Here is a 27,699-nt window from a genome sequence, read left to right as displayed (position 1 = left end):
TACAGAAGAGGTTTCTTTCCGTTACTGTCAGAGAACCTTTGGGAAACCATGTCAGCCCCAGCCGTGAGGTGCAGGCTCTCTGGAGCTGCTGCTGGTGGTTAGCTGGGACCCAGGGCCAGTGAGTGTGCTTATGGCTGAGGGGCTGCTCTAGGTGGCAGGGCTCAGGCTGCGAGAGCTTCCTCTTGTCCTCTTCTGTTGGCCTCTCTATCAGTGGAAGGTCTTTGCTGTGGCCTCTGTGAGTACCAGCAGGTGGGGCAGAGGGCTATACCACAGCTCTGCAGCCAGAACCCCTCCTGGCCATTCTTTCTGATCATTCTCAGCCCTTCTGCTTTTTGGCTGCCAGGTCTAAGAGAGGGTGCCCAGCTGCTGCCCAGGGAAGGGACCGTTTCACAGCAGTTGGGTGTCCTGCATCCCTCTGAGCCACAGAGGAAGCCGGGGAGACTCAACTTATAGCTACAGTCAAATGCAACGCAGGGCAAGTACTGTCCTGAGGGGGATAGGGGATGTGGTGGGGACTGGGGAAGACAGACAACAGGTCTTTACAACACCCCGTATGCCAGCTTCTCCACCGATGGCTAGTCCTTCTCTACCACAGGTCCCCGTCCGCACCCTCTGGGAAAGTTGCTGCTTCCAAGGCTCTTCGTTCCACCTTTGATGGACTTGGACTGTTCAAAATTTTTTCTGACGTTGGCACTGAAAGCATCTTCGGAAACGTCCACATGCTCCCTGGGGCCCACAGTGGGTCTGCTTCCTCTTTTCCGTGGCAGCTTTCCAGAGGCTGAGGACCAGGAATGTGGCTCTTCTGAGACCTTTCTTCTCCACTAACCTCCTGTTTGCCCTTCCTCTGCCCTTAGGTCCTCCTGCCTTTCTTCTCTGAACACTTAGGCAGGGAATGTTTACCTGGCATGTCCTGCAGGAAGATCCGCATTAGCTGAGAGGTCAGCGGTGGGTGTGCGAGTGAGACCTAGGGGGCTAGCAAGGACAGGGTGGAGGTGAAAGGGACCGGTGAGTAGGGGGTGTGGGTGCGGGGATCAGTGGTGACAGGCCTCACAAGTGCTTTTCCAAATAGTAGCGGCAGAAAGTTGGGAATTTTATCAGGATCCTGTTATTTTTACTCACATTTTTATTGATGTTTAATCTAATCCCTCACCCAGTGTTGACTGAATTCCTTCTGGCCTCCTTACCACCATTTTCTCCTTATTTTGTTCTGTCTCCACATATCACTTCTGTGAGACAAAGCTGATGGCCGCTTTCTCCTATCAGACTTCTGTTGGTTCCCCATTGCCTACAGGGAAGCAGATCGCTCAGTTTGGGGTTTAAGGCCTTTCCTGGACTGACTGTAAGCTCATTTTTTATCCTCATCACTTCATGCGTCTGCCCTCTTCCTCCTCTGCCTCCTGTGTGCCATGTTGAGGTCCTTAGGAGGGTGGATTCAGGAGTTGGATGGGTTGTGTGACCAAACTCCCTGAGCCTCAGTGTCCCTGTAACAAGAGTGACAACGTCCTTCCGTCACCAGCTGCCCTCTCCAGTGAGGATGAGGTGCGAGGAACTGTGCTGGACTCTGAAGTACGCCACTGAGGAGGCGGGTGGGGTGAGGGCACTCACAGGTCCACGGCTAGTGCTCAGTGAGGGGAGCTCTGATGATTCGGAGGAGGGCAGCACTCGATGGCTGGGTGACCAGGGAAAGCTGTATCTTGAAAGGGGAGCTGGAATTCAAAGATAGGAGAGGGATGCTCAGTGGATGGAGTTCTGTGGACAGAGGCTCACAGGGTTGGGAAAGTGGGGAAGAATGTGGCCAAAGTACAAGGTGTATGTTTATGAGAACGGGAAGGGAGAAGGCCAGAGGGCCCTGAGCACCAGGCTGTGGAGCTGGATCTTGATTCCTGAGGGCAGCAGTGAGACGCCCTGAGGCATTCCAAGCAGACAGACAGCGTCCAGGTCTGCAGTGGTGGTAACCAGCCGAGAGGGAGGCAGGCCCCTCCAGCTGTCTCAGTGGGCGAGGTGTGTGCAGACGGACCAGCATGAGCCCTTGGGGATTGTCAGGTCCGGTTGACAGGGAGGCTCCTCACTGAGAAACTGCCCCTTATGGGACATAGACCCAGAGGGAAGATATTCTAACAACCTGAGACAGAAAATCCCCCTCACAGGCCTGTAAGTGATTAGGGAAAGTGGCAGCCTGGTGTGGAGGCTGCTCGATAGTGCCCATGGGCTCAGACACTCAATTCGTAGGCATCTATCCACAGAAGACTCTAATTCAAAAAGATACATACACCTCAGTGTTCATAGCAGCACTGTTTACAGTAGCCAAGACATGGAGGCAACCTAAATGTCCATTGACAGATGAATGGGTAAAGATGTAGTATGTATATGTGTGTGTGTACACACACGCGCGCGCGTGTGCGCGCGCGCAATGGAATATTACTCAGCCATAAAAAGAATGAAATAATGCCATTTGCAGCAATGTGGATGGACCTAGAGATAATCATATTTAGTGAAGTTAGGCAAAGACAAATATCATATGACATCACTTACTTGTGGTATCTAAAAAAAAGTGGTACAAATGAACTTATTTATAAAACAAAAATAGACATAGAAAACAAACTTCTGGTTACCAAAGGGGAAAGGGGTAAAATTAGGAGTTTGGGTTAACAGAAATGCTATGTTATAACTACTGTGTATAAAAATACATGAACAAGGACCTACTATGTAGCATAGGGAACTATTCAGTATCTTGTAATAACCTATAGCGGAAAAGAATCTGAAAAAGAATATATAAAATAACTGAATCACTTTGCTCTATGCCTGAAACTAACACAACATTGTAAATTAACTGTATTTCAATTTTTTAAAATATACACTTATTTCAGGCGTATGAGTGATCGCAGGAACCATGGGCTCTCTGTCCTGAGGCATTCTGGCCTCTTCAGGAGTAGGGCTCATTTTGTTGTGTGTAGTATGTTTTTTTGTACCTAGTCTTCATGCTTGCTTGAAGGGGCCTCCACAGGGGAGCAGAGACGAGGAAAGGAAAACTTAACGAGATGGATAGCATTGTCCATTCCCTTGAGGAGCCTCCAGTCTACCTGGTGAGCTGAAATGAATGTAAAACAACATAAACTGGCATTTGATTAGTATGGTTACATTTTCTAAACACTTCGAAAAAATTTTTATTTGGGAAGTAATTTCAAATGTACAGAAAAGTTGTAGGAATAAGAATAGCTTAGTGAGTAATCCATGTGTCCTTTACTCTAATTCATTTATTATGAATATTTTATTAATATTTTATCTCATTTGCTTTTTAATTTGTAAGGGGTGTGGACTGACTTATTTTTAAATATTTAAAAATTTCTTACTGTTTTTAGTTATTTGGAGGTTCAGATTATCCCAGATCTGGCCAGTGGGAGGTGCTTCTCATGCCCCCATCATAATATTTTTTGGCTGGTGTTTTTTGTGTGTTTTGTTATGTGTTTAGCACTTTCTTACTTTCTTAGTCCTATATCTACCCTGTCCCAGCCTTGGAATCAGCCATTTGTCGAAAGACTGCTTATCCCTTTAACAGGAAATGGTATTGGAGCCCGAGATCTGGGTGCCAGGTGTGCTCATAGCTACGGGGGGGATTTCTTTGTTTCTAGATACTTCCAACAGAGCTAAGAGGTTCATGCATTTACATACACATCCTTACCTTTATACATGTAGTCACATGCCTACATCTTTAGAAGTCATGAATCACATCAGTACCCAGAGGGTTCTTTCTCATCTTCTGCCTCTCATCTTTCTATATCCCTTCCACAGGGAGAACCCTGGCTCCCAACAGCATTGACACATTAACTCATTTGTTAAATCCTGTAATACATCTAAAATAGTTTCAGCATGATACCATCCATATTGCTACAGAAAACCAAGCCGACTAAGAAGAGCTCAGCATTTGTCTGTGGTTCCACCCTCACTCCAGTCCTGCCCACAACCGGGAGGATGCAGTCACGTGTTCATGAGCTACTTGAACTAGTTTTATCTTTCTTCTTCAGGGTGGTTGTGGTGTTCCTTTGAAGTACAACCAGATTCATTTGTTTCAATTCACTTCTGTTTTAGAGCTATTTTTCCCCCATCCCAACATTGTTGGTGTAATTTAAAAATTTAATGTGTAGAACAGTTAAATGATTCCAAATGTCCAAATTATAGAAAAAAGTATATTTGGTGTCACTCCTACTTTACTCCCTCTGCTCCCTTTGTCCCCGGCAAAGGAGATGGCAAGAAGTAAGGGTTAAGGAAAATAGTGGTTTTCACCAGCGATCCATTTCCTGTCTGGGAAGGGAGAACAGGGCTGTGCAGTGGGGTCTGCCCTGACCCTGTCCAGTGCTCTGGCTAGAACCTGCAGGTGGTGGGGGGCTGGGGTCTCAGGGCTCTTGGTTCACACAAAGGGGTCAGTACACACTAGGAGTGCTTAGTGTTACCTGAATTTATGGAAGAAGCCCTCTTTGACCTTATTTTATGCTTCATCCTTCAGATACTTCCTGTGGTAATATTCGTATTTCCTTGTTTCCTCTTCTTTTGCATCCAAGGGGAATGGCACAATATATGTGCTTTTTGGTCCAAGCACTGCTTAAAATCTTTTTTTTTTTCCCCTTACGATCTGGAACAGGTAGGCTTCTATCACATGTGAGTTGTCAGGTCTCTAGTCACTTGTGAAAGCCGGATGGTTTCTACCAATAGCTTTGTCAAATTAACTTTTATAATAGTGACTATTATTTAATCCCTGAGTCATAGGGTTCTAGAATGATGAATTCTGATGTAAATGGAAAACTGTCTTTTTCGTCAACCACTGAGGGTGATAAAGATTCATTGGACTCAGGCGAGATTTTCTGGAATGCAGGGTTTGTTGTGACGGGAATGAGTTATTTTCCACTGAGCAGATAGTGGTGCAGGGCTGGTAGGGCGCTTGCTGGCTTATCGAGGTCACTCTGAGCCCTAGGATCCCGTGTGTCCTTTTGTGCTTCTCCCAGTTTTGCAGGCATCATGCAGCTTAGAGCCCATTCAGAGCGGTTTGCAAGTTTTCTCCTTTTGGTATTTGAGAAACCTCCTCCAGTGGCCTTTTATTCCCAGGTTCAACAACTGTGATACATTTGAACTTCACATTGGTACAGTGCTTTCTGATTTTCACAATAGCATTTTATTGAATGTCTTACCTGTTCTCCTGTCTCACAGGGATTAAGTATCACGTCTGCTTTGCAGGTGAAGAAACTGAAGCTCAGAAAAGGAAAGTGACAGAGAGGGGCCTAGAATCCAGATCCTCAGACTTAGAGCCCAGCATGGTCTGGGAGGACCAGCAGGCCAGCTGAGATTATCCCAGAGCCCCCATGTCCCTGCACCTCCTCTTCTGCAGCTCATGGCTGACAGGAGGAGATGCATGCCTTGTAGATCTCAGTTCTGTCCACATCAGCAAATGTTATTTGCCTGCTAAGTACTAGGTCATTCTAAAGGGACTGTCTCAAATCAGTTCAGATCATTTATATTAACAGTTTTGTTATATGAACAGTTATAATAGTGATTATTATTTAATATAAACGGGCTAAAAGCGAGGACTTGGCAGTGTGTTCTATTCTCAGAAATTTTAGTTCATAGTAGGATTTTACCTGGGAATGCCTTGCTATACCGCAACAACCAAGAATGTACAACAGTGATACAACTTGTTAGAAGGGATTTGTTTGTTTGTTTTTTGTATTTCTAATGTTTAAAAAAACTTCGTAAAGTAAGATATTAAAGCAAAATTCCCTGTGAAACTTAAGGGTAACTCTTCCATTATTTTAGTTTTTTTTTTTCAAGAATTCAGATCAGATATGTAACCAAAATAAGAAGACCCTGTCTTATGTGATGTGAATTGGGTACTCTAAGTTCAGAACCGAAACATGCAAAAAGATTTTTTCCTGGGATATTTTTGGTAAGCAACAGAATTGAAGGCCCACAGACTTGGTCTTTACAACGTATTTAAGAAAACAGACAACATAATGCATCTTCATGTTGACATGTGACACTCCAGGCCTCCACGTGAGATTCTGGTTTGCATGTGACATTCTCAGAGTTCAGAGGCATCTGGTGAACTACCCAGGACATTACACTTATCCTATATCTCAGGAAGCCAAGGCTCTGGGTGTGGTTTCTGTGAGTGACAACATGCCTGCAAAAGCCTTTCTATTTTGAGATGGGAAGATGTTCTCTCCGGGAGGAATGGCCCTGGGCTGGGAGTGCAGAAAGCATCTCTGGGCCTTGATCAGCTTCATGGACCCCCTGGAGTCAGCTCCCCTGCTCTGGGTGCCACACAGCCTGGCCTCCTCACTTCCCAGAGAATGAAGGTGGGAAGGGCCAGCTCTAATAGAGCCAAGGACAGATCCTGGGGTGTCTGAAAAGTGGGTGATTTGGGGGCAATGAGGGTGTTCTTTCTATCTGGGGACAGAGGGTGGCACCTCGGTGAGGCTTCCAGTGTCTTACCTGAAGTATCAGTGTCCCTGGGTGTTCAAGCATCTGCTCAGCCCCTCGACAGTCCAGAGTGGAGAGTGGGAAGGAGGAGAGAAAGTAGAGGTTGGCTTTTTATGTAAGCAGGTGACCTCCCTTCATCAGTCGGGTTGGGTAAGATTAATGAGGTCCCTGAGAGGGAGATTTGCCAGCTTTGGATTGGAAAGGAAGACAGATGTAGTGTCCGTCAGAATCCCGGGGTCTGTGTGCAGAAGTTGCACTGCCTGTAACCTCACCTGCTTTCTTAGCTGCTCTTTAATTGTACTTACTAAATCCATAACATGCATAACTTGGCTCCTCTTACGATTCACTGATTGGAAATGCAGATGGTCCCTTGTATATGAAAATTGGGTAATCAGCCACCTGACTCTCCGACTTGCCTGAGCGAATGTGGGATTCTGTACATACGCAGAGATATAGGCCTGCGGACATGAAACGTAGAGTAAACGATGAACAGTTGGAAACATTGACAGTCTGCCAGAGCCTTTCCAGGCAGGTGTGCCCATAAATGGGCAACAAATCGTACTGCCTTTTCACCTCCTACAGGGGAGACTTTTGGGGAAAAGATCATGGCAAGAAGCAAGGGTTAAGGAAAATAGTGGTTTTCACCAGCGATCCATTTCTTATCTGGGAAGGGAGAACAGGGCTGTGCAGTGGGGTCTGCCCTGACCCTGTCCAGTGCTCTGGCTGGAACCTGCAGGTGGTGGGGAGCCGGGGTCTCAGGGCTCTTGGTTCACACAAAGGGGTCAGTACACTAGGAGTGCTACGTGTTACCTGAATTTATGGAAGAAGCCCTCTTTGACCACAGCTTGGCCCTGTTGGGTCCTTTCTTTCTGAAGTGTGATGCTGACTGTCTGGGGAGGGTCTGGGGGAGGTGGGACATCTGAGTCCAGGCCTCTGGTTGGGGGTCAGGAGGCCTGCCGTGATAGCCTGTGAGGTTTTGGGCCTCGGCTCCTGGAGAGCACAGAGCTCCTGAAGGGAGTTCGTTTTCTAGATACGGTGCATGTGTTGGTGTGGTCTCTGCAGCTCTGACCCCCACGGTCTTGCTTGGGGAGGCACTGTCCTGTGTCCTGTCCACGTGTGTGGCCCCTTTTGCTGTGCTCGTGTGGCTGTCCTTGGTGCCGTGTGTCCCGCCACAAGACTGTTTGCGGCAGGGCAGATGGCTTGTGGCGCAGGTCCCGGGGGACGTTCTGATATGTGCTGTTCTCTTTGCCTCCTTCAGAGAATTCTCAAAGGAAAGGGAGAAGGCTAAAGCCCGGGGAGACTTCCAGAAGCTCCGGGAGAAGCAGCAGCTGGAAGAGGATCTAAAGGGCTACTTGGATTGGATCACCCAAGCAGAGGACATTGATCCTGAGAATGAAGAAGAAGGAGGCGAGGAAAGCAAACGGAATAGTAGGTGGTGCCCCTCCCACTCTGGACCCGACAGAGCCTGCGTGCCGTTCAGACACCCTCCCACAGCCAGTGTCTCCCTGTGACCCAGTCTGAGGCCGAGGCCTTCCTGCAGCCACTTGGTTCCCCTGCTGCGCGTCAGAGAGAGCAGTGCCTTTACACGGACGGAATTTCTGCCTGAGGTGTGGGGTTTAGCTGCCTGTCTCACCATGAGGCTTTATGATTGAGGGGGGTCAGCCAGATGGGCTGTGGGCCCCTTCTATGAGGGCAGAGGCCTGATAAGACGTGTATTTGCTGTGCACTGGAGGAGGAGAAGTTGAGGTTCCTTCACCCTAGAGTGAACAGGGCTGCTGGAAGGGAACTTGAAGAGCAGAGTCCCTCCCACCCAGCAGCTTGAGCCATGGGGCGCCAAAAGCTTAGCCCATCAGGGGACTGGGAATGCACCAGCTCACCATTCAGGGCAGTGTTAGGAGGCACGTGAGTCAGTGGGGCTGCTCCGGAGCCCACCCTACCAGTTCCCCAGTGGGACGCTCAGCACCGTAAAACCCTTTCTGCAGTCGTGGGGTCCCCAGACTCCCTCTACCACTGGAATTAATTGCCATTGTCAACCAAAGCATTTCTTTTACCATACACTTTTCCGGCTCTCATTCTTCCCGAGGCCATCTGTGCCTCAGGTGAAAGAGGCAATTGAAATTCAGCAGCAGAGTTGACTAAGACATTTGTGATGTGCTTCAAATCTAGACTGGCTGGTGGTAGAGACTGAGGGTGCTTGTCCCTTGAGAGGCCTGAGAAACCAGGTTAGGCCTCAATCCATGGAAAGTGGCTGAGTCAGCCCCACCTGGAGCACAGCCCCTTGATTCACTAAGGCCAGGTGCGGAATGCCAGGAGAACCCCTGAAATGGGCAGGATGAGGTTTGCTCCTTCTGGGGAAGGCATTCCCTCACACACATGAACGCAGCACAAGGAGACAGGTGCAGGTGGCACGAGGAGGCAGGACGTGTACTGAGGGGCTGAGGGGAAGAAGGGCTGGCTGCAGGGGGCTAGGAGAGAGCTGTGGGGTCTTGGGGCCTGGGCCTTGAAGGATGGATGGATCTGAGATAGGTGAGGAAAAACACTGAGTCAAGGCAGTGGTATGAGAAGGACCTGGAGTTTGGGCAAATGAAGGCTCAGGGAGAACGTGACAGGCTCATCCTTTAGCTGGAACCCCAGGGGTGTGCAGGTCAGGGCAGGTCAAACTGGGGAGGATGGACAGGCTGATGGGTGCCCCCTCCCTCAGAAGTGGAGTGGGGAAGCTGAGGCCAGGACCTGTGGTGTAGAGGATCCCTAACAGAATGGGACTCTGAGTCTGTGCTTCGGCGGAGAGTGGGAGTTTCCTGTTACCAGGGGTATATGCTCAACTCAGTCCTGTGTGCTAATGGTGGGGCAGTGCGTGCAGGCTGCGCCCCGCCCCGCTTCCCACTTCCCAGGCCACACCCACTGCCACCTCAAGGAAGAGCCTGAGGGTGAGGAAACCGGGGAGATCTCTAGGCAAGGTTCATTGAATACGAGATGAGAGTTTATAAGTGGATGTTCACAGGCACTCCACACCCATGACACGTCCTCCCTGTGATTAGGTGTAAGGAGTGTCTGCGCATCTTTGGTGCAGCTCCGTCCCAGGCATTGGAGCCAGAGTCCTGCGGCCTTCCCGGAGCTTCTGCCCCTGCGGCAGGGCCACAACAAGGCAGCCTGCCCCACTCTTATCCTCTTCATTCCCAAGCTTTGGGAGTGACGCTGCCCTGCAGAGGTCCATGCTCTCCTCAGCTCAGCACGTCGCCTGTGTTGTGTAAACCAGCAAAAGCTGTGTCCCTTCTTCTGAGCAGAGCACCTTGCTTTGCCAGCGTAGATGTGTCTGTAGGGGCAGAGCAGGGCCCTCTCACAGGCAGGTGTCCTTTCGTCCCCCTATTGCTCAACCTCTAGAAACAGACAGGGGTCTGTGTGAGTGTTGTCATCGCCAGTTGTGCTGGAACTCTTTTTATGGCTCGTGATTTGAGGACTTGAACCAGCCTCTTTCAGTAGTCCTGAGGGTCCACCCTTGTGTCTTGGCCCCACATTTGCTGTGTCCCGCCTCTGTAAGGAACCTTGGTGTGTGATGATGAAATCAGTGCCTCTGCCTTTGGAGACCTTCCCGTTGGGGGTAGGTGTGGAGGTGGTGCCTTAGGTGAGACAGAGCAGAGAAGCTGGCACTGTAATCAAGGGCCAGCAGTCTGCGGTGGGAGCTGAGGGGTGCAGAGATTCAGGGAAGGCCCTTGGGAGAGGCCAGGTTCCCACTGTGCTCTGAGGGACAGGTGGCCTATGGCTGTGGAAGGTCAAGGAGGGGGGTGATTTTCAGGCTGAGGAAATGGTATAGACAAAGGGCGAAGTTTACAAATATTCAAAGCCCTCAAGTGCATTACTTAGTAATGTAATTAAGGAAAGAAACAAAGCCCCTTTAAGGGTTGTAGAGCCTTAGAATTCACTGTGTAACTAGGGCTCCAAACCCCATGAAGCCGTGCTGTGTCTCTGGAAGGTCAGCATCATGGCTTTTGCTGCGTGCTGGGATGTATAACTCAAAACGTGGGGCCAGCTTGGTGTTGGGTCCGGAATAGCATCTCTTTCTGGTGCACCCTGGTTCTTCATCAGCTCTTTTGCTAGGTGCTGGACTTCCCTGTGGAGTGAGGCGCACAGTATTTCTCCAGTTGTCAGAGTCCCAGTGCCTTGGTGGATTAGGGTTAGAAATGAAGCTGAAATCCCAGGCTTTGGGAACCATGTAGAGATTGAACTGGCTTGAGAAGGAGGAAGCCCCCCCCAAGGAGGAAGTGAGCCTCCCTGAGCACATTTTCCAGCAGCGCAGAAGTTCTGAGAAGCCTGGGACCTCAGGTGGCTGCCAGCTATTTCCTCCTCACAAGCAACGGTGTCTGACAGCCAGAAACACAGGGGGAGAGGGGTTCACTGTGGCCCATGTGGGCCTCCTCACCAGCAAACCGTGGCTGACTTACCTACCGCCTGCACACTGTAGATCTGGTCTCTGTCACCTGTTTGCAGATAGTGAAGTGTGGGCATTGCCAGCGCCAGCATCCTCCCTGAGTATGTAAGACTCACCATACACCTTCCACCCTGGCCCTGCCCTGTCTTCTCTCTAGGGAAGGAGGGGCTGCTCCCTGGGGCTCCTGACTGTCCACACGGCTTCAGGATATTAACGCCACTGACTGTCGTTTTGGGTTGGATCCTGGATGCATTGGGACCGTTTTCCCCCAGACATGAAGGATTTAAGTGACAGTGTGAGAAGCCTCCCTGATGGCTGAGCCCAATGTAGAAAGAGGGGAGGGGAGTATTGGAAGCCATTAATAATGGCTGATGGCATAAGCCCACAGAAGGCAGGGGCTGGGCCGGTGGGCACTGTGACACTCTTCTCAGGAGTTGGCTGCAGTTGAGTTTGGTGACTTGGATTTTGGACATGGAGTGTTAGGCACATCACCCAGCATCTCTGAGCCCCAGTTTCTTTGCCTGCAGGAAAGGGATAAAGATATTTGCCCACAGGTTTGTCATGAGGATTAAATGCTCGATAAGGAGCCGTTGTAGCGGCAGGAATACTTGCTGCTGCTGTTGTCGTCAGACTCCAGGACAGCGTGACCTAAACAGAATTCTTCTTGGGGATTCCACTAGACCTCTCCCCAGCCTCAGGCTGAGGACCCCTTTTAGGACCGGGTCCCTATACTTTTCTATTTAGGAACTTTAAGTTTCTCGAGTATTGATGGAATATAAACCTGTTGACTTTCGAGATACAGTAGCACAGCTCTCTGGCCCTTGAAGTCCATTCCTGGCTTGTTGCTGCTTGCTGTCAGAGAACGGATGTCAAATCAAGCTCTTGGAGATGCGCTTACATTATCTTTTCTCTCTGATCTACTGAATGTCACTGTCAGCCTCTGTGGTACCCAACTCTGGCTGTACGTGACAGTCACCCGGGGAGTGAGGGCACATCCTGATGCCATCCCCACCCCCATGCTGGTTTGTCTATCTGTGGTGTGACCTGCGTGTGGTTCCCTGGAGGTTCCAGTGTGAAACCGGGGGTGGGAGCTCCTGAATGCCAGCACACTGAATATTATGTTTGAAAGAAGACAGACAGAGAGGCAATCAGGTCCCTGACTTTAGGGCTGTCTGGTAGCTGTGGTGACAGGTAGCTTCCGCTTTGTGCGTCCACACACTATTTACATTGTCACTTCCCTAGATTTGCTGTTAGAAAGCTAGTGTTGCACAACTAATTGAATGGACAAGATTCCCTTGGAAGTTAGTTCCTGAGCATTTGGGAAATTTTCAAGGATAATTTTATTTAATTTTTTGCTGAGCTTCGAGTTTCTTAAGAAACTCTGCCAAATCTCAAAGTGATTTTTGAGACATGTGCAGCTGCTTCTGAGTTAACAATGGAGTTTTGCTAGGGCCATTAAAATCTGAAAGCCTAAAATTCTATTTTAAACTCTTCTCATTGTCAGTGATTAGTCTTTTTAAAAAATAGCATTACAAATAATGAAATCTTTTTAAAGGAAGTTCATTTTAAAATTCTGGCCAGAAAAGCAAGGCCTTTTCCTGGGGAACTATGAATGGTCAGTAATCCCTGCGAGGATATTTGATGCCCAAAGGAAAGGAGGGGATACCTGAAACTCCAGCTTAACCACAGCACAGAGCCTCTGTCTTCTCTTCTTCAGATCAGCCATCCTGGAGGCTGGGAGCCCCTTGCCCGCCTCTCACTGGGACACTGCCCCCCCCCCCACTTGTCTCAGTGCACAAGGTTGTCACAACTGTCACCTCTGTTCTGCATGTGCCACCTTGATGCCTTTTTCTGCAGTGTTTGATTTGGGGGTGGGCAGAAAACCAGAGATTGTATTAACTGTTGGCAAGCACCAAGCATGGACATTTGTTGGTTCTATTTAAAAAGGTTGTGTCTCCGAATTTTGATTTAGGAAACTACTTTCATCACAGTTAAAGTACCTCAGGGCACGAGTTCAAAATGGAAAACATTCAAGTAAAAGCTGTAGAGCAAACAGCAGCAGTGAGAGCTGCAGGTGGTAAACACTTGTCCAAGATAACACCCTCTCTGGGGAGAGCCCAGTACTGGAGTTACAGGAGACACCCTCTCCCTGGAGTTGCTGGGAGTCGTCCTCTGCCCAGGGCCGGCCTCACAGGAGCTGGTGGGAGATGGATTTGGGGATGGTTGCCCCGCCGTGGAGAGAAGTGGGCCCTCCAGCCGGGTTTTTGGAGCCCCAAGTCCGGGTTGTTTTTGATTTTAATATATTTTGATTGCATAAGCAATATTTGTCCACTGTAAGGAATTCATAAAACAGCAAAGTATATAAAGAAAGAACATCTCTCACCCCTATCCTTAGAGAGAAGCAGGCTTGGCAGTTGGGGCCTGTTCTTTCTGGCCTTGTCTATGCACATGAGAACCTGGTTTTGCACGCGAGAACCTGGTTTTGCACACGAGAACCTGGTTTTGCACAGATGGCACACTCACTGGTCCCCACCATTAGGTCGTCCAGTGCAGGTGGTTCTTCAACTTGCCTTTTTCACTGCACCAGGAACCATAGACATCTTTCCATGTTTTTAAACAACATTTTGGCTATTTTTAATAAATGGCCATTATGAAAGCTGCTGCAGTGGACTAGATCATCTGTAGAGCATGTGGACTCTACTTGAGCAGTTGTCGGAATGGCGATTTTACACTTGTCGTGTGATTGTCTGGTTGCTATCTTCCTCCACCATGAAACTGTGAGCTCCAAGGGAGCAGAAGCAGGGTCTGTTTCTGTTCTGCACTGTGTGGCTGGCACCTAGTGTGGTCTTTTTCACCTGTGTGAGCTCCCAGTGATGACTTGCTGAACGAGAGAACACCAGTTGGTACCTCACATGTATCTAGTGCTTCCTGTGTGTCAGACACTGTTCTGAGGGCTGTGGGGTACCTTAGTCATTATTCCTCACACAACTCTGAGACCAGAACTTGGCAGAGGAGGAAAGCAAAGCACAAAGAGATGAAGGGCCGAGTGATGGTTAAGTGGCAAAGCTGGGATTTGAACCCAAGTATTGTCACAGTCCACACGGTAGCCACCATTCATCCCCCAAATGCAACACCTGTGTGTCCACCCATGCTCACCTTCCTAGGGGAATGGTGACCAGAAAGGGTTCTGCTGGGTCCAAGAGAAGGCTCATTTTGGAAATGTGAGTGGTAGGCCAAGTGACCCTAGTTTCCGTGCCCGCCAATCCAGTGCAAGTGCCTGTTTCTCCTGAGTCCTTGCCCACCCAGCATTCCTTCTGCTGCCCCAGCAAAGGTTACCTAACCTGGGGCGGCCATTATATCACAGAGCTGGAAGGGGCTAGAGACCCTAGAAACATTTTTTTGTGTGTGTGACCCAGTGGCCATGGGGGATTGACCAAGGTTGACTATGCTTCCCCAATCTTGTATCACTGTATCTACCATTCACCGCTTACAACAGCCCTTGGAAGTGTGGGGTCAACTGTTACTAATGTCTTACGAGTGAAGAAACTAAGGCTTAACGCAGTGGGGTAACCTGTCCACAGTCATCCGTCCAGTGAGAGGCAGGGCTGGGTTGGGACCTGGTCTGCCCAAGTCCAGAGCCCACCACTTTAATCCTGCATGTCCTGCCGCATATAGCGGTCCTGGCTGCACTCACAGAGCCAGTCAGCACCCAGGACTCCTGATGAAGCGCCCTCTTCCTAATGTCCTTCCTAGAGGGGAAGCTAAACCCGAAAACCTTTGTCCAGAGTGGGTTAGGACAGATTCTCGAAGACAGGCATATGTAGACTAGCTACAGAAAGTGCACGTCTGCTCTGCGGGTCAGATCCTAAATTGTAGATTTCTGCGTGGGAGGAGGACAGTTTGGGGGTTCATGTGCCAGAACCCATGATGGGGCTGCCTCTCGCATCCTCAGGCCTGTTTGCATTGCTCTTGCTGCCCTCTACTGAACCATAATGAAATTGCCTGTGTTCCACCCGAAGGGGTCACAGTGGCCGATTTGCTAAAAGAGGATAAGAAGAAAAGGAGGTTTTGCTGCTTTCGCCAACACAGGGCTAAAGATCACGGTAAACTGCAGAGACTGAACTTTCTCTTCGGGAGACTCTTCTCCCAAGACCTCTGATGCCTTTTCCTTACACACGGGCATGGCGTGGGGTGCATGTGCTGTGTGGTGTGTTTGTAAGATGCCCATGTTTTAATTTGATTTCTTTGAAACTTTGTTGTGTTGTTTTCCTCTTGCTTTTCCCCCAGATGTGTGTTTTAGCCAAGACTGCCCTGGAATTTCCTCTTTGAACTGTACCTTTTAAAGAAGCAGCTGAACCAACTCAGAAAATTTATTTAATTCAGCATGAATATTCTTAGCCTGGAAGACAGACTTTTTAAACACTTTTCCCCAAATGATGCTTTTTAATCTAAACTGTTTAGAAATTCCAGCGGTGGTGTTTGATTGATTTTTCTTTTCCAGGTTCCATGTTTCAAATGGCCTCTGGGTCTTCCAGTCCCTGGCTGGTTTGCCCAAGACCAGGCTAAAGCTAGTAGTGCCAGTTTCAAGAATGAAGTTAAAAATAGACTTCTCGGATACCAAAATTTTGGGGCATTTGTCTTTGCGAGTAGGAATGGGGAAGGGCTTATGTGGGAAACACTTAGGTTTCAATCTATGCTCTAAAATAATGCTTAACGTAGCCCCTCATCAGAAGCCCTGGGATTAGCACAGGACCATCCTCATGCAAGGCAGTTATGCAGACAGCTGTTGTCTTGCCCCATCTGCCTGAGCCACCACTGTGGTCCCCAGCCCCACAAAGCTCTGCCTGCGCACGCACGCTAGTTACCGCCACTGAGGTCGGCCCTGGCCAGACGACTCTGGAGGAGGAGCCTATGTGAGAAGAGTCAGACTAAGGGACACAAAACCAGCTGGTAAGAGCAGAGGGGAAAAATTGCCCTGTTTTCTCAAGAGTGGTCTCAGCCATTCGTGGGAATGCCGAGCACAGAGGTAATTGGAATTAGACTTGACTAAGCCCTGGATGGTCTGAATGAATGTTGTATCAGAGTCCTCCTCTCATCAGAAGACCTGCAAGTGGAAAGGGACAGTGAGTGTCAGATTCGAGCCCTTTGTCATTCTGTGAGCATGTGGTGGCCCTGAGAGGAAGAGCTTGCCTGAGGGTGGGAGCGAGTCTGGGTCAGAGACAGAGCTGACCTGTGCAGCTTTAGTGCTTGCAGAGGGTTTGCAAAGAAGAGGTTGGGCTTGGTACAGCCGTGAAGGCCTCTGCAGGTAAAGGGGGCTTCAGTTTAGCAGGAAATACTGTGATGGCCATGAGAAATATGTTTTCAAAGACTAACTTAGCCCTACAGCTCCGGGTGGGTTACCAGGAGCAGACGAGTGGTTCCTGTCCCAGGGGAGCAGAGACCACCTGCCTTGGGCATGCAGGCATCCATCCTCATGGATGGGGGGAGCGAGGTGGGGTTTGGGCCTCGTGGCTTTTCAAGGTTTCTTGAGGCTTCTGGGTTAGCCTTGAGATCTGTAATAAGAGGAAGCAGCCTCATGTCTTCAGGAAACTCTGTATTTTGTGTATGTTTTTGTGGCGGGGGGTGGTCTTTTATTGCCTGAGATACTATGGACCCTAAAGAAGGCCCCTGACATTGCTGGTGATCCTGCCAGGATGGGGGCCTCTGTGAGGATGCTGTGCTCCCCATGTCCCTGGTCTTACAGAAATAGTTCTTGTCAGGGTATAATTCTTGCTTTAGACACAGAAACCTTGGTCTGGCCTTGACCCACATTATCCAACAAGAGTCTGGCTTCTTTACAGCAATGAGAGTCTGTTACCCTGTGACGGCTAAGTGTGTCACCACTAGCAAGCACAGGCAAATTCCTGCAGGGGATATCATGGCACTGCTCATGCTTGTCATGAAAATAAGATAAAAACCCAAGATCTTGGCTTCAGAGCCCCTGTCCCCGAGGAAGGCAGCCGTGATCCTGCCACTGCTCAGTTGTCTAACCTCACCATCTCCCCTCCTTTGAAAGGGAGGAGTGAGGAGCTTTAGGCTGCTGGGGCACGGAGGGAAATGCTGAAAGAGACCTCTGAATATGCAAGAAAGCCCATTCTGTAGAGAGCAAGGGAGCTGGGGTCCTAGAGGCCAGGGACATCTGTGAGTGAGGCTGTCTGTGTGATTGGCTCCAGGACAGGGTTGGGGAGTCCTGGGCTCACTTGGCAAGGGGCCTAGGGCTGGCAGAGGGCTCTCGGGAGATGCTCCTTCCTGTGCGGCTCTACTCCCCAGGGCGCTCTGCCTAGAAGTGGCTTGGAACCCTGAAGGGTGGGCAGCCATTCACAGTACTGCTCATGACCTGCTGTCGTTACTGAGCTGGGGGTGGGGGAGAGTACAAGGGAAACCCCCTTGGTGATGGTTGTAAAACCAGACAATCTGTGGATGTTTTCTCTTTACAGACATTCTGTAAGGTCAGAGGTAAATGGGTCTTAGAGATGAGATTGCCTGACAGCAATAATAAATTGGGTACCTAAGTCCGAGGAGGAAAGGGGACTTGTCCTGTGTGGCCAGTGACAGAGACCAGGCTTCTCTGACTTTTGTCCTAGAGTCTACGGGCTCAGTAACCTCCATCATTGAAGGAATTTGGTCTGAGATTTTGCTGTGCCTGTTAGTGGTGGGCATAATTTGGGGGCTGCCTATTTGGACCCTCACAGACTCATTCACCAGTGTGTGCGCACGTACACACAGGCCCATGCACATGTGCATGTATCTATTTTTGTGTTGGTTTCCCTCTGGATTCACAAGCCAGGCAGATAAGGTTGAGAAGCATGTTGTCCTTCAGAGTGAGAGTAGATAGAGGAATGTTCCCATGTTGAGGAAGATGCTCTTGTGCTCGTCTGAGAAGCGGCGTGTTTCCCTGATTTGTCTTGTGTGGCATTACCCGTGATGGCATCCGGGCCCTACAGTTAGATCCTAAAGAGGAATAGCATGACCCAGTATCCAGAGACAGTGCTCCGAGTGGGGGCTGAGCCCAGGCTGCCTGGGGCAGCCCCGGCAGCTCTCATTTACAGTCTGGGTTGTGCTGGGCTACTGGCTGGCTGGCACCACCCCTCGCCGACAGCAGCACTGGGCATGCCCACACTCACAGCCTGAAGGTCTACCCTGGAGCTCCCCCCAGAGATCCCAGTGCCTGGAATCGATTGCAAAGCATGGGCCCTGAGCTTGCCCAGATTTTCAGCAGGCAGATTGCAGTGCAGGTCAGCATCCCATCACGGGCGACACGCTTGTCCTAATGCCTGATTTCAGCCAGAGTCGTTGAAAATCGTTTTCACATTTATGCTTTAAAAAGTGGAAACTTCCTCAACAAGTCTCTAAAGTTTCCTGAAATGTGTAAGGGAAAAGGACTTAGAGAGTGTCTCTGTGTGCAGATGGCCCTGGCTTCTTCTGCAGGAGGGACTGGTGCCTATAGGTCTGAGGGTCTCTCTGCTGTACCCCTAGTTATATCTAGCCACTTCCCTGCAGCAAACGCTGAATCCCTGCTGAAGGGGACAGGGCATTCACCCTGAATAGGGCAGTCATGGTGCTGTGGCAGCCAGTTAAGGAGAAGGGCACATGTTCTGATAATTCGCCCGTGGGTTTACTCACTTAGGTCTTTATAATTCTTTCTGTTGGCATTTTTATAAAGTCCCAGTTGTCCCCATCTCACCTGGATTTTTGTACTCTTTCCAATTGCTGGGCTGATCTCCTGGAAGTGGTCTGGCTGTACACCTGGTTTCTGGGGGTTAATAAAGGTCATCAGGACAGCACACCAAGGATAGTGGGTAACAGGCTTTCTTGGTTTCTGGAACTTCGGGATTTGTGTTTTTTTAGGTATGTGTCAACACACACACCAACACATACCAATACCGACACATACGGCAGCATATTTAAGTAGGTACTGGAACCACAGGGGTGGGTGGTGTGGTGGGAGGGGCGCGGGAGAGCTCTCTCCTCACACATCTGAGCTGCATGTCCCGAGGCAAGTGGGTCAGTGCTCTCATCTGTGAAATCACAGGGTTTGTTCATAAACGAACATGAACTCAGAAGCCCCCTCCAGTTCTAACAGTCTGTGATTTTCCTCTCTTGGATTTTTAAAACGTAGACGAGATCTTATTGGGGCTGAATGAAGTGAAACACATATCAATTTATGAACGTTAAAAAAATGAATGCCTGGTGCCAGTGAAGGGTGAAATGTTTTAATGTACAAACAGGCTCTGTGGTTGTGCCCTCTGGGCCCGACGTCTTCTGTGTTTCTGAAAGAGGAAGTGCTCTCCTCTCCTGTGGCCAGGAGGGAGAGGCTGGGGCAGAGGGAAAGGCTGCCGGACCCCCCGCCAGAGTCTGGCTCCTTGGCTTAGATGGAGGGACTGGTATGAGATCTGTTTCTGGGACCAAACAGGGTCACCACGTTCTAGCATGGTCACTGTCACTAGCCCTCCTCCTGCCCCATCCTCTCCTCCTCCTAAGCCCTGGTGACATAATTCTGGAGCAGATTGATTAGATTAGGGGCCTGTGGCTCTATGGGTGTCAAATAATTATGACAGAAAATTTGCTCTCCTTACAGCCGGCTAAGTGAGAAGTAACTCAGTTTCAGACAGAAAAGATTTAAATTAGGAGTGGTGGGCAAGGCTGATGCAGAAGTATGGGTGGTTGTTCACACACGAATCCTCTGTGCGGTAGTGGACATGGACAGCGTGAAGTGACACTGGGTTCAGACCATCTGGGGGGATGTGGCCTTGCTTCCAGGGAGCTCCAGGAAAGCTTTTCTGAGATGATAGATTCATTTACGAGCCTCGCCGATTGCCCAACACCATGGACCCCTCTGTATCTTACCTCCTGTAGTTCTGCTAATGTCCCTGTGAGGTAGGTACTCCCCGTTTTACAGGTGAGAAAATGGAGCCTTGGAGAAGGTCAGTCACAGACATGGGGTTAAACTTAGATCTGGCCAAGCTGAGAGCCTGCTCTTAACCACCGTCCTACCCCACCTGAAGGATGGAGCCTGCTTGGAGAGTAGGAGGACCTCTCTCCACCAGGGTAGCCCTGACATGTGCCCCACAGTTAGCCTCTCTGTTTCTGCTTGGGGAGTTGGGCTTTATTTCTTATTCCCCATTTAGTCTTAGTCTAGGGTGCAACTTATACATTTCATTCACTGGTGGTTGGCACAGAGCCAGGAATGCAAAACAAGTTGATTCAACCCTTGAAATGTCACAAACGTTTTCTATAGGCAGGGTGTAATTTGTAAGATTATTTGAAAATCAAAGCTTTAGGAATGAAATACAGCTATTTTATTGATACCATCATAGGATATGGCCTCAAAGTCACAAAGATTTAACCCATTCAGAAGAATTTTGCTCTTCTGGAAATAATGACTGAAGCTACAATATGATTAATAACCATGAAGTATTAAACAATTAGAGATGGAAGGGGCCCTCAAGAGTGTGGAGTTAGTGTCCTCATCCTACAAACAGGACACTGAAGCCTGGAGAAGGGTAGGACTCTTCCCTGGGCAGAGCCAGGACCTAACTGGGGCATGAGAACCCCCCCAAGCTTTCCCCCATGTTCTGCTGTTTTCAGCTTCTGTCCCCTTAGTAGTGGCAGTAACCACCAAGAAAGACGTTTCACAGAGATGACTCGTCACACTTGTCAGGGTCTCCCACCATGATTTTTCTCTGTCCTATTCCTGGAGAGAAGGGTGTCCGTATGGGAGGTACCTGTAATGGTGAACTTTGCTGATTCTTACAATTTTTTAGTCTTTTGCTGAAGTCAGAGTACGGGACAGTCATGGGGAAGAGAATTGCATGGACTGCCTCCTGTGTGTGTGTGTGTGCCTCTGTGGAACTTTTTAATCAAAGGTTTTTCTGTGGTTGGACTGTGGATTTTTTGTTTGTTTTTGGTTTGTTTGGTTTTGTCTCTGTTTTTTGTTTTGTTTTGTTTTGTTTTGCATGAAGTTATAGAAAAAAATGAATCAAAGTTTGTAGTTGGTTTCCTCTGACTTAACTGAGGAAGAAAAAAGTTATTCTATGAGAATACAGTAATATACCATGCATCTGTAATTCTGCTCATTTTGCCTTCACTTTTGAAACCTTTGTCTAAATGTGCCTGGAGATGGCTGTTGAGAACTCCCCATCCCAACCCCCTGCCCCGGCAGGCTCAGTTCTCTGGGTGCTCACAGAAAGAAAGAGTCTTCTTTCATGCCTCAGAAAAGATGTTTCTCAGCTGTCTGGGCTGTTTGAGTCAGGTCCACGTTCATCCATGTCATTCACATCCTGTCTCCTGAGCAGGGTCAGCAGAGATGCAGCTGCCCAGACAGCTCACTGGTCCTGCTCCTTTGCCCTGTATGCCTGGGCTGGCCTCGTACTCCTCACTGCAGCACTCCAGGCACTGCTGCCAGGTTTCACAGATGAAACAGAGGCATCCTTCCTAAGAAGAGCCACATAGGCAGAGCCCATAGCGGAAAGGACCTTCCTGTTGACACCATTAGGTCTATAAGAACGATAGGCCGCTGTGGTTCAAAATTATGCACCAGGGAAAAGAAGTGCATGTGTTTGGGTGATTCGCCTGTGTTTCGACTTTCGATGACCCCAGAGCAGCATTAGTCATTCCTTACTATGTGTTTCTGGAGCTCCTGACCCCTGCGGTAGCTCTTTTCCCAGAAGGTTGAAATCCCCTGGGGGCTGCCTCTCCCACTGGGCCTCCAGGGCAGGTGCAGAGCCTGGGCTCTCATTGTATCCTGCACCTCCTTTACTGCCTGGTCTCCTGTGCACATTTGTGACATTTCTAGGGTTGAATCAAGTGGAGGAAAAAAACACCCATGTGCCAGGTGGTGGCTCTGGGTGGGTCTCTGGGCCTCCCAATGCTAGTGGGTGCTTTTCCATGTTTCCTCTGCTTCTGCTCAGCGTCCTGCTGTGGGAGAGGGAGACTTACCCAGAGACCCTGGTTGCACTGGGACCACAGTCAGCTTTGCTTTCTGGTTGCTGATTTGAGGAAAAACCCTCTTCTACCCATAAGATTATACTTCTTGGTGCTCTGGTGCCAGCATCTTTGGTCTGCATTTTCTGCATGTGGGTTTTACGAGCTTGGCAGAAGAACAGCAGCTAAATTAACTGAAATGATTCTAATTCTTTAATTTTTGAAAAGATCATGCGCCTGGTACCTTCATGCACTCCCCCCTCTATAATACTGTCTCTCTTTCAGTGTATTTAAAATAAGAATTTGTTTATGAAATAATAGGTTTATTCACAGATTTTCTAGAGTACACCTGTGGGGATGAGAAAAGGTGTGGCTGTAATGGAGATATTTTGGGGACCTCTCAGCACAGACCTGGAAGTCAGAAGAGTTGGCTGGTGCCAGGCACAGCGGCAGGGTTCCGTGTGGTCCCTAGGTTCCTTGGAAAGTTGGGTGGACAGGATTTCTTCCTCTTGGGGGACTCTGGGCTTCCTCAGCAGATCATGGAAGTGAGGCCCCCCCACCATGGAGGCACCTGGCTTCTCAGCACTTCCTTTTGCTGGTCCAGCCCATGAGGACCCTTCCCCACCCTCCTCATCCTCTTGCCAGTTTCCCAGAGGGTCAGCCTGGAGGCCGAGGTCACATCTGTCCCTGCCCCAGGCATGCAGTGCATCCATCACTGCATCTCCAGTGTTTCTTCTCCCCACAGCCAGCATGCCCACCAGTGAGACAGAGTCTGTGAATACGGAGAACGTGAGCGGGGAAGGCGAGAACCAAGGCTGCTGTGGGAGCCTCTGGTGAGTGTGGGAGCTCCTTCCCTCTTGGCTCCTTCTGGCTTCTTAGAGAAGCAGTTCTGAGGAAGACATCCCGACTTCAGTGGAGCCCTGGGGCCGTGGCCTCAGTGCAGGAGGGGTGGGCAGGCTCACTTTGGACCCCTCTGTCCTCCTCCTCCTCCTATCCTAGGGCCCCCAGGCCCCCAGCATTTCACCTCCACTTCATCCAAAGCAGTCTGTCCTGCTGAGGTGGAGCCTGCTGTGGGGTGAGCCAGGTAACCCAGCCATCCCTTGTGTCCACTAGGTGCTGGTGGAGAGGAAGAGGCGCTGCGCAGGCCGGGCCCTCTGGTTGTCGGCGGTGGGGGTAAAAGGCCGATTCTCCTCCAAGTTTGGGGCTGGCATCAGTGCTTTGACTAAGAGCTTGTGTGGCAGAGATGCTGATAGAATGTGCTACACGTTTAAGTTTCCTTCACTCGCAGGGTCTCCCACCCTCATGCATAGTGGCTGGATGATGAGGCCACGCCCTCCTCCACTCCTGCACTCTTTCTATGGAGCCCTGCACCACCCTCTCCGCACCATGGAGGACACATGAACACCCACTGGCTTATTTTCTAGCTGAGCTGGCTTGCAGCAGTGGGCACACCAGCAGTGTGGAATGTTTAGAGTCCCGCCTGCCTTGGGGGAACCCCTTGCAGTCCTGTTTGCTTCCTGCTGGTGTCCTTTAGGTCTTAGGTCTGTCCAGTACAGATGTCATTTCTAAGAGAATCTGATCTCCTTGGCAGAGGTCCATAAAGATAATGTGTTAGAAGCAGAAAACTCAACAGCTGATGAAGTGAGTTTGCCTCCTTTCTCTTGCTCTGCCCTCCTACAGTAGCATGAAGTAGGCAGAGGATGGGTTTCTCTTGCCCTTTTACAGCTGAGAACACTGAGGCTTGAAAAGGTGAGCTGCCTGCCGGAGCTCCCACAGTTAGTGAGAAGCAGAGCTGGGACTCCCAGCCCAGTGCTCCTTGGGGTATAGTAGCAGCAGCATGTGCTGCTGGTGAGACGCGAGGCTGGGCTGTGGGCGGGAGAGGCCCTGCTGGTTTCAGTTTGAGGAATTTAGGGTGGCGGGGAGAGGAACCCCTGACTTCGCTGCCTGTACCAGGGCTGCTCGGGGCATCCAGCTAAGAGTGTTCTCTTGCCTGGCCCCCTGCTTGCTCCGCTGTCACCCTCGCTGGCCAGCTGCAAGAGCCAGGGGTGCTCAGGCCAGGCTTCTATGCATGGCTTTTACAATATCTCTGCCCAAAGGTCCGGGGAGTGTACGCTCAAGCCTTCCTAACAGGTGTCATATTCTTTTTGTCTTTCTTTCAGTCAAGCCATCTCAAAATCCAAGCTCAGGTCAGTATCTTCTTTCTATTTTTTCTTAAGCCTGTGTGTGGGTTTTTTACATTGTAACTTCTTAATTTTACATAGGATTGCTCTAGACTTGATTTTCACTCTGTGGGCTCTAAAATTCACATGGAAGATCAATCTGCCCAGTGAACAGTAAGTACCTGCTTTGGAGAACAGTGTAGTAAGGGCCAAAGATCTCCCACCAAAACAAATAGACTGACAAGATGCAGCAATGAACGATGTTTTTGCCTACTAATCAACCTTTCCTGTCCCCTCCCAGAGTCATTTCTCTAAGAGATACCTTGTCATTTTTATGCTTAAAACTTTTCCATGGAAGTAGGTTCAAGAATTTTTCTGAGTTGCTTGTAATGTTCTGTTTCTTGCTCTGGGTGCAGGTTACATAGTCAATTAGTAAAAACTCATTGAGACATATACCAAGGATTTGTTACTTTTCCGTATAAATACTATTTTTCAATTAAAGACAGCATTTTACCGCTGTATACAAAAATTAACTGGAAATGGACATAGAACTAAATATAAAACTTTAAAAATTCTAGAAGAAAGCATAGGAGAAAACCTTTGTGACCTTGGGTTAGGCAAAGGTTTCTTGGGTATTACACCCAAAGCACTGACCATAACAGGAAAAATGGAAACTACTTCTCTTTGAAAGAAACAGATCAGCTGCAGACTAGAAGAGAAAATATTTGCAATATTTGCAAAACATAATTGATAAAGGACTAGTATCCAGTATAAAGAGTAGTGTCAAAAATAAGAAAACAACCCAATAAAAAATAGACAATAGATGTTTAACAGACATATAGCCGAAGAAGAGATATGGATGGCAAATAAGCACATGAAATGACGACTGGTCATTAGGAAAATGCAAATTACAATCACAATGAGATACCACAACACACCTCAAGAAGAGATCAGATTTAAAAATCGGGCAGCCTCATGTTTGGCAAGGGTGCAGATCAGTGGAAATTTTTACACACTGCATGTCAAATGACACAGCCATTTGAAAAGCAAGTTGGCAGTTTCTTGTAAAGTCAAATATGTATTTACCGCATGACCCAGCAGTCCCCCTTCTAAGGTATTTTTATAAGAGAAATGAAGCTAGATGCCTACACAAAAAATTTTGCATGAATGTTTATATTCATAAACATTAAATATGTATAATTTATAAATAAAAAACTCCTGAAAGATCAACAACACAAATGAATCTCCAGTGACTCACAACACACATGAATCACAAATGAATTTTTGCCAAGAGAAGGAAGCCAGTCTCAAAAAATTATGTATTGTATGATGCTATTTATAGGACATTCTGGATTAAGCAAAATAAAAGAGAAAGAAAACAGATCAGTAGTTGTCAGGGGCTGGAGTGAGGAGAGTGGATTAACTGTAAAGGGCCATGAAGGAACTTTTTTGAATGATGGAAATATCCTACATCCTTTAAAAATTAAAAAAAAATTTTTTTTTTTACAGTTTTAAAGGTTACTTTCCATTTATAGTTACTACAAGATATTGCCACTATTCCTTGTGTTGTACAGTATATCCTCGAGCCTGTCTTACACCCAACAGTTTGTACCTCCCACTCCCCCACCCTGATATCGCCCCTCTCCCCGCTCCCCACTCAAGGAGTCCAAGCTTTGGACTCCCCAGATGTCAAATGGAGGGCGCCCTATTTCTTCCCACCTGAGTCTGTTTGGGGGAACTAAGTGGAGTGCCCTGCCCTCTGCCCCCTGGCTAACTCTTACTCAGCTATTGAGAGCCAACCCAAATCTCAACTTTTTGGCTAAGCCTTCCTTGACTCTTCCAAAGATCTGTTGCAGCTCCTTTCTTGTTCCTGAACCCAGTACCCTGGGCATAGTACTTGGTGTGGATTTGTAATTGCCACAGCCCAGCGTGCTATTCATGGGTGGGGGCCATGGACTTGCCTTCTTCATCTCCACATGCCCAGTGCCTGGTGCAGGGTTTCAGGGGCTGTGACAGTGGGGTTGCCTGAATTTGGGAGGCACCTGTGTCTTGTCACTGCAGCATAAATAGACCCACCTCTTGTTGAGGCCACCTTGCTTGTGTGTCCTGAATTACGCATCACAGGAGAAGCCCAGACTTGCAGGGAAAGTCTTTAGTGTCCTTGGTGGAATTTTTCTACAGTTATCCTGTTTCCAGCTGCTATTACCATAGGAAACCACACAGCAAGAGAGATAACAAAATGTACCCTGCTTGCCCCAGGTCTTGCTGAAGAGTTGGCACAACTGTTTCTTTGGTCCCTGGGTTACAGTGTTCTTAGCAGAGCAGTGCAGCTGAGTCAGCAGGGCTGCAGCCTGGAGACAGCTTAGAGATTCCTCTGACTCAGGGCTCTAGAGCAAGTGCCCACCACCCCCATCACTGAGCACAGGGCTGATGTTGCTACTTGGCTGGCTCCTCCCTGGGACCCCCTTCACCAAGCCATCCTGTGGCAGGGAACGTTGCCCATCGGGAGATAGCTAAGGGAAAGAATACTTTCTCTGATTACATATGGAAACTGAAAGTTGGTAGAGGACATGCTACTTGTCTGTTTGGCTCAGCTCATTTTATTTGTATGGAAACATGATTCAATATTGGCTCTTCTCCTAAAGGTGTATTTTGAGCATCACTAGTTAGAAAGGGCACCTGATGACTCAGTAAGACTCACGTCCTACTCAGCATTGACAACTCTGTGTCAGGCTCCAGAGGAACCTCCTGGATTTAAGAAAGGACTGAAAGTTTCTCTAAAAGGAAATCTCAGGTTTTTGAGCACTTCGCTACCTGGTAATTCTGTATGACTGATTGAGATAGATGCTGTGAGAGATGTGTATGGAAAGCTAGTGTCTCTCTGCACCAAGAGCATGGACAGCTCCATGGGCCACACGGTGGAAGTGTGAACCACGTACGTGTGCGAGCTCAGTTTTGCATCTGCATATGATTCTCTGAATATCTAGATTTCCTTACCACTTTGAGGACTGCATATGACAGATTATGGAGTTATCTAAAGCCATAGGGAGGAAACTGATTTCATGATCAAGACAGGACTAGTTTTAAAAGTTGTCTTACAAGCTCTGGTCATTACTGTGCTGTTTGTTCTCCTCTCTCCTTTCTGCACGCCCACCCCTATCTGGGCCTCTGGGGCGCAGTTACTCCTCAGTGGTGGTGATCGGGGCTGTGTCTGTCATCTAGGAAGTAACGTTTGCTTCTCTTTCAGCCGACGCTGGCGTCGCTGGAACCGCTTCAATCGCCGAAGATGCAGGGCTGCTGTGAAGTCTGTCACGTTTTACTGGCTGGTTATTGTCCTGGTGTTTCTCAACACCTTAACCATTTCCTCCGAGCACTACAACCAGCCTGACTGGTTGACACAGATTCAAGGTATAAGAAGAGGTTGTTCTCTTTTTGTTCTGAAGAGGGGATTCCCTGAGGCTGTCCAGCTGCGATATAGTCTTTTCTGATCGATGTGTAATAGTGTATAGGAACATTGCCAGTGATTAACTTGGAAGACAGCAGAAACGTGCAGATACGAAGTGCACTTGGAGGGGGTTGTCATCTGTGCCATGAAGCACCTTGGAGCTGATGAACTTCAGAGCATTTCACGGGCTTGACCCTGGGACCAGCCGAGGATCACAGAATCTTGCAGCTGGAAGGGAC

General features: G+C 48.8%; 1 protein-coding gene across 2 annotated transcripts in view; it reads left to right on the top strand.

The window, feature by feature from the left end:
• The window catches only part of CACNA1D (calcium voltage-gated channel subunit alpha1 D), a 294,778-nt gene that overhangs the window by 186,694 nt on the left and 80,385 nt on the right, over positions 1-27,699 (top strand). Inside the window, exons 9-13 of one of the 2 annotated variants that reach the window (XM_032458261.1) lie at positions 7,727-7,896; positions 22,602-22,689; positions 22,970-23,029; positions 24,016-24,042; positions 27,263-27,423. In XM_032458261.1, the coding sequence (XP_032314152.1) occupies positions 7,727-7,896; positions 22,602-22,689; positions 22,970-23,029; positions 24,016-24,042; positions 27,263-27,423 (506 nt within the window). The remainder of the gene's footprint in view (positions 1-7,726; positions 7,897-22,601; positions 22,690-22,969; positions 23,030-24,015; positions 24,043-27,262; positions 27,424-27,699) is intronic. The other variant, XM_032458260.1, reaches the window with a different exon arrangement.

The sequence above is a fragment of the Camelus ferus genome, chromosome 17 (genome assembly GCF_009834535.1).
Source record: "Camelus ferus isolate YT-003-E chromosome 17, BCGSAC_Cfer_1.0, whole genome shotgun sequence".
Lineage (NCBI taxonomy): Eukaryota > Metazoa > Chordata > Mammalia > Artiodactyla > Camelidae > Camelus > Camelus ferus.
The sequence above is the reverse complement of the archived record's forward strand: the minus strand, read 5'-3'. Positions and strand labels throughout refer to the sequence as shown.